Source organism: Oratosquilla oratoria, chromosome 5 (genome assembly GCF_046742065.1).
Source record: "Oratosquilla oratoria isolate Oo_2021 chromosome 5, ASM4674206v1, whole genome shotgun sequence".
Classification (NCBI taxonomy): Eukaryota; Metazoa; Arthropoda; class Malacostraca; order Stomatopoda; family Squillidae; genus Oratosquilla; species Oratosquilla oratoria.
Window position 1 is genome coordinate 34849979 of NC_134781.1, and position 7500 is coordinate 34857478.

The 7500-nt window shown below is 40.3% G+C and overlaps 1 protein-coding gene across 2 annotated transcripts in view; it reads left to right on the forward strand.

Moving 5' to 3' along the window:
- Positions 1-7500, forward strand: part of LOC143025454 (putative transporter slc-17.2) — a 66479-nt gene that overhangs the window by 53441 nt on the left and 5538 nt on the right. For both annotated transcript variants that reach the window (XM_076185141.1, XM_076185142.1), the window contains exons 7-9: positions 3721-3877; positions 5230-5446; positions 6080-6212. In XM_076185141.1, coding sequence (XP_076041256.1) covers positions 3721-3877; positions 5230-5446; positions 6080-6212 — 507 coding nt within the window. The remainder of the gene's footprint in view (positions 1-3720; positions 3878-5229; positions 5447-6079; positions 6213-7500) is intronic.

A 7500-nucleotide genomic window follows, 5' to 3' on the forward strand; every position in this document is an offset into this window, starting at 1 on the left:
ATGATGGGATGAAGTGAGATTAAATGAAACGGCCTTGCTGTGGATGTCCTGTGTTTTGCTGCATTACTCCTGACCCAGGGCAGTGGACGAGATGCAGGGATGATCCGTCATCCAGGAAGAGCCAAGATAAGAGGGATGGAGGGGGTGAATGGGAGTGGAGTATGTGGAGATGGAATGGGTGGGAATGGATTTTATGCCTTTTTTTTTTTTTTTTGGCTACCTTCCTTGTAGATACATATATATATATATATATATATATATATATATATATATACATATATTTATATATATTTCCCCCCTACACGGGGGGTAGCCAAAAAGAAAAAGGCATAGAAACCACTCCCACCCATTCCATTTCCTATATATTTCAATCCCCTCCACCCTCCTCAATTCCTCTTATCTTGGCACCTCCTGGATGACGGGTCATCCCTGCATCCTTTCCACTGCCCTGTGTCAGAAGCAGTATCGCAAAACACAGCACATCCACAGCAAGGCCGCTTCATAAATTCGGTGACCCACCCCCCTCCGTCCACTCATGCAGAAAAGGAGAAGATATATATATATCTTATATATATACATATATATATATATATATATATATATATATATATATATTATAAATATATATTGATAAGTATTTCTGGACAAATGATTTGGATGATGGAGAAGATAAACTTTAATTACAGTTTTCCGTACACTCTCTGAAGAAGTTCTACGCGAACAAAACGTTAGAGTGTTTAGGGTCCCGAGCCTTCCCCTGTGTTTATGTTCTCCAGCATCCAAATAAATAAATAGATAAATGAATAAATAAATGAATAAATATATATATATATATATATATATACTGTATATACATATATATATATATATATGTATATATACAGACACACACACACACACACACACACACACACACACACACACATATATATATATATATATATATATATATATATGTATATATATATATATGTATCTATGTATGTATATATATATGTATATATAAAGGTCTAACAAATTTTGAAAAATACCCAAAAACATCTAAAAAATGTTTAGAAATACATAAGAAAGGTCTAACAGTCTGGAAAAGACCTATAAAAGGACTAAAATTCTGAAAGAGTCCCAATGAAATGTCTAAAGATGGCTAAAAAAAAAAAGGTCCTGAATAACAGACACCCTTCCACTTCTTTCTTCTCCCACCTCCGCCTACCTCCCACCCCCTAAAGCAACTTCTTTGCTCGCCATTGAAGGATCACGTTCCCTGAGGGACAGAAGCTTGTTATGCTCAAGCATGACTTGAGGCCGTGACACCCAGCAGGGAACCACTGGACTCTCATCACGAGACGGAGGGGGAGAGCGGGAGACGGATGCGGGAGGGGATAGGATAGAAATAGGAGGAGAAGGGGAGAGGGAGGGGAGAAGGGGGAGAGGGGGAAAGGGGAGAGGAGGAGAGGGAAGGGGAGAATGAGGGGAGAGGGAGGGGAGAGGGGGAGAGGGAGGGGGAGAGGAGGGGACAGGGAGAGGGGGAGAGGGAGGGGAAGATGGGGAGAGGGAGATGGAGAGGGGGAAAAGGGATGAAAAGTGATACTTAATCAGCCAAGACCATCGATACGAACGGGAAAATGGTTCCGTCCTCCCTTCATCCCAGATTCTGTTGGCTACTTGTCCTCACAACTGTTGGGAAAGCAGAAGGTAGTCTTGAACATAAATATATAAATACATGAAAAAATATATGAATAAACAAATAGATAAAGAGAAGCTTCCGTGTTGTCACAAACTCGACCTGCACAGTAGAGTTCCATTTTAGTTCACTGGGCGAGTTGATCTCGTGCATCTCCTCCTTCCCTTCCACTCCCTTCCACTCCCTTCCACTCCCATGAGAGATCTAGTTCGGCAACGTGCGGTCTTATCATTGTCAAGTGGGAGCTGACGTTGTTGAGCACATTCATATCTCATCTAATCAGTTATGGTCCACTTTCATCTTCCCTCCATATTGAGATGAATTCCCTCAACTTTAAGGAAAATGGATAAGAGACACATGTCTTAGTCCTAGTTCATTCCTTACCAAATTAGACACCTTAGCTTATACTCTCTAGAAAGAAGATGGATGCAAGATCATCATATTATGATAGAAGGGTAGGGCTCGTAGCATTGGGTTTAAATTGGACAAAATTAATTTTAAGAAGGAAATAGCAAGAACTGGTTCACCAATAGAATGTCTATCGAATGGAATAGACTTAGAAACCATGTAGTAAACGCTGAAACTATCGGTTGTTTTAAGAAAGGGTTAGATAAATTTATGGACGGGAATGACACATGGTAAGAAATATGAAACCACCTAGTGTAGGTCTTATGGTCTCTTGCAGTCTCCTCCATTGTTTTATTCTTGCCACAATGTTTCAACATCCTTGAATTGACAGGTTTTATTCTGGTTCACGATTAACCTGATAGAGGTATATATATATATATATATATATATATATATATATATATATATATATATATATATATATATATATATATCTTCAACCACAAATCACTTTTAATTCCATGCCATCGCAGTCGAGACTGAAGAATCGCACGATGGAAACATCCGTTGGAAATTGAAACGTGGACGAGCCGAGGATTCGAACCCAGCTACCCCGTAACAAAGTTACAGTGACTTAATCTAATACGCTATCATTCAGTGTATATGCATATATATATATATATATATATATATATATATGCATATATATATATATATATACATATATATATATATATATATATATAGATATAGATATATATATATATATATATATATGAAAGTTTTTGGGTAGTGGAAGTAAAACAAAGATGCTCTCGGAATAGATTATACTCTGACGTTACGACCACTTTGGTCTTCTTCAGAGAGTTGTCTACAAAAGGTATTACATGTCACATTTTATATCATTCCTGAGGGGCGGTGAGCATTTGTCCGGTGTCTTAGCGAGTCTAGTATAAGGACATTTGCCACTTTCGATAAGCAGATAAATCCCTCTCTTCCATTAGTGTTTTCTTTGACGTTTATATATGCAGCTTCAATCGTTTTTCTTGCCTTCTTTTCATGATCCTTCTTTTCATGATCCTTCCCAATGGGGAAGGTGGCCAAAGTTGTCCACATACTGAACTAAGGAGTTGAACGTCCTGTGTACTCTAAAGTAATTTTTATGTTCAGATATACGCTTGTCTAAATTCATTAAGTGTTGTTCATGAGATTCCTTGTAAGGGGTGCTCAGCCTCCTATTTCAGTGAATCGAGCCGAGGTTTAGACAAACGTATATCTGAACATATATATATATATATATATATATATATATATATATATATATATATATATATATATACATATATGTATATATATATGTATATATACAATCTAAATAACCGTCGCGCAGAGGATTCGAACCACCGCCTGTAGACTCAAGAGAGGTTATTTAGATTGTATGATTGATGTCGCTGTCCACTAGCGAATTTATTCACATGTATATATATATACATATGTGTGTGTGTGTGTGTGTGTGTGTGTGTGTGTGTGTGTGTGTGTGTGTGTGTGTGTGTGTGTGTGTGTGTGTGTGTGTGTGTGTGTGTGTGTGTGTGTACTTATGTATGTATGTATGTATGTATGTATGTATGTATGTATGTATGTATGTATGTATGTATGTATATACTGTATATACAAGACCGTTATTTATGTAGCCACTCATCTGGGCATCATCATCGCTATGCCCGTCTGCGGGATTCTGACGGACGAGCTGGGATGGGAGTCCGCCTGCTACTTCGCCGGGGCCGTCGCCATGCTGTGGGGCCTCGTCTGGTTCCTTTACACTTCGCCCACGCCTGCGACGCACTCCAGGTGGGTCTTCTCGCTCAAAAGGAGGTTCTCTTGTGATTAGAGGGAGGGGATGTGCCTCGAGAGGTTCTCGTGTGATGGGGGAGAGAGTGGGGGAGACGGGGGGAGGAGGGGGTAGGGTTTGTTCCCCATGAGGGCTTCATGTGATTCGGGGGGGGGAGGGTTGTAACCAAGGTTACCAGATTTTTCAATCGAAAATATGCTAGACAGCAAAGAAGCGCTGGCTGTTGGTGATAAATTACCAGATAGGAGAGAGAGAGAGAGAGAGAGAGAGAGAGAGAGAGAGAGAGAGAGAGAGAGAGAGAGAGAGAGAGAGAGAGAGAGAGAGAGAGAGAGAGAGAGAGGGAGAGAGAGAGAGAGAGAGAGAGAGAGAGAGAGAGAGAGGGAGAGGGAGAGAGAGAGAGAGAGAGAGAGAGAGAGAGAGAGAGAGAGAGAGAGAGAGAGAGAGAGAGAGAGAGAGAGAGAGAGAGAGAGAGAGAGAGAGAGAGATTGTTGTTGTTGATTGAGTTCATTGACCAGAAGGACCCCACGGGAGATACAGAGAAAGGATGTAAACCACTGTACCGTATAAGCAGTGATAGCCTACTTTACTCTTAAGAGATAAAAAAAAAAGCAGTCTCAGATAAAAGTGCTTGAAGAACAATTAACAAAGCATTAGAATTGGAAGTGTTAGATTCACTTTCAGTCGTTAGTATTATTTATAGTTTATGTTTGTCTAAACTTTTATTTATGGAGACTACGCCTTTTTTAATATTAAAGAACTTAAATTAAAGGCGTTTTGTCAGGAATTCTCCATTTTCATCGAAAGTACATCAACTCTGCATACAGTTAGTACCATCCAAACAACCTTACCAAGATTGACTAAGTCACTGTGGCGAGGTACAGAGGAGGCACGTCGATACTGTCTAAACCCTCTCAAAACTACCGTGAAGAACTTTGAGCCTTAAGCAAGGAATACAAAAGAGCGATAGTTGCAGAGCATATCTACAGTAGGTCAATTGGTCGTTAGCGGTTTCAGTCATTTCAGAGGAAATTCTGAAACTGGATGTCTCTCTTTATGCTGAATAAAATCGTTTGCCGCTGACCAGATTCATCTCTTACCACCGCACTCCCACACAGTGAGAAGTGAGAAACCCCTAGTAGAGCAGAGCCCTGTCAGTTGCGACAAGCCGCTGGGATTTTAGGCCGATGTTGGGTCGCCTCCCTATATGACCAGGGCTGTCGGGACGTTAGCCAGAACAAAATTCTTCAAGGGGGTCACTGGGTCTCTTTAGGTTAATTTATCTTGATAAAATATTCCATTATGTGCTTTGATTAATTCCAGCTAACCTGATTCACCTTTTCCTTTTTCACAGCATCAGTCGCGAAGAGCGGGACTTAATCGAGGGGTCTGTCCGGGAAACTGGGACCTCGAAAGACCAATCGGTCTCTCCACCCTGGAAGAAAATCCTCACTTCTCCTGCCGTATGGGTCATCGTTCTCCTGGAGTTCGGTAACTCGTGGGGTTTCGCCATTTTCCTGACGCAGATCCCAACGTACCTCAAGAACGTTCTTGGGTTCTCCATGAAGAAGGTGAGTGACATCAAGTAACCGCTGCTGCACCCAACCCTATCAACGTTGTGGAGATTCTTTTTTAATACCATGTACCCATATTGCCTGTTACACGCTGACTGTTTAACGGGACTCGAGCTACCGTCCCTCCAGTTTCCTTTTTTCTGTCTGTAAGAGTATAGGTTTCGATAATATTATGACTCTAATGAGTGAAGTAAATTTTGGTCTCTAATATGCTTTCGCCAAGTTAAAATGGAGAGACTAGTGGTAGAATAGGATCACTAAACATATGCACAAAATGGAGGTATAATAAGATTTTGATTACCTGACGTTCAAAAAATACATAAATAAAAAGTAAATTTTGGTCTCTAATATGCTTTCGCCAAGTTAAAATGGAGAGACTAGTGGTAGAATAGGATCACTAAACATATGCACAAAATGGAGGTATAATAAGATTTTGATTACCTGACGTTCAAAAAATAAATAAATAAAAAGTGAGAAACAAGAGGAACTAAAAAGTTTATCTCGTCAATCTTGTCGGCAAACTGCCACTTTTAAGTGAACTAAAAAGTCTCATGAGATCTCCGTCTGCGCATCCTTCGTGAACATGATTCCTCCGAAGTGTTAACATAAGCACATGTTCCTCTGCTTCAGAACGGTCTGGTATCCGCTCTGCCCTTCCTGAGCCGCTACATTGGCGTCAACATCTTCAGCTTCTTGTGTCATGTGATCCTTTCAAGAAAGCTCCTCTCTCTTGGGACTACGAGGAAAACAGGGAGCGTCTTCGGTATGTGGTGGCGTCGGCCGCAGGTTTCAGCGAATCTAGGACATTTTCTCACATGGACATTTTCCCATATCACTTTTTCCCACATCCATTTTCCCACATATAGGTGGGCATGTAGAAAATGGATGTGGGAAAAACTGATATGGAAAAATGCCCATGTGGAAATGTCCGTATACCGGTGGGAAAATGTGCATGGTGGAAAAATGTCCGTATGCTAGTGGGAAAATGTCCATGTGGAAAAATATCCGTATACCGGCCATAACCGACTGAGTCTGACGGTAGCTCCTCGCCACCTCAGTTTTCTTTTCTTTTTAATTTGTAATTTTTAAGACCATTGTACAGGTAAAATCCGTGTTACTGAGAGACAACTCATATGTGTTTAGTACTTATAGTCGTCTGGAATAGTTGAGGTTGCAGTGTATTTTCCGAAGTTTATTTTTCATTGTTTCATTTTATTTCATTTTATTTATTTATTATCATTTTTCTTTACGAACAACGGGCTGCGCCCGACCCCGCTGTGCGGGGACTCGGCCCTTCGGGTGAACTCGCTTCGCTAGCAACCAGTCGTCTCTGTTGCCGTGACGTTACCGCTCTCTCAGCCAATTAGGGGCCGGAAGGGACACGTCCGATTTAGATCGATATCGATAGGTCTTTCTTTTATTCATTTATCTATATATTTATTTATTTGTTTATTTATTTTTTTGTAACTGCACATTTAGCACACACACACACACACACACACACACACACACACACACACACACACACACACACATTCTTGCAATAACGGCAACAGCCACTTCTAGCTTCTTCATTGTTGTTTACATTGCTAACTTTCTTTGTGACAAGAACGTCGGATGTGATGTTAAACACCGTGGTACTTTCGGTTTATTTTATGTACTAAATGAGATTCGATTCAGTGCTTCTCATTCTTTATATAAAAAAATTCTAATTTTGTTTATGCCTCTCTGAGAAACATGGTGTCTATTGTCATACCATTCGCTTTTACTGCAGCCACTCCTACGTTCCACATTCCAGTTCCAGATTGCTTTATTCGTTTTTATTTAATTTTTATTCTCTAAAAACAATTTGCGTGTATAGTCCTCTGTCGATTTAAAATGACAATTGTCGATAGAAGGATCAGGGTAGACACAACGTGAGGATGGAACCTTTATCAGATGTATGTACAACGTTTCGCTTGTTGAAGCCTTTTGAAGTACATAGGGGTTGTATTCTGCAACAAGCGAAACGTTACATCCTAACATGATGCCACCTCTATCTAGTTCTCTGT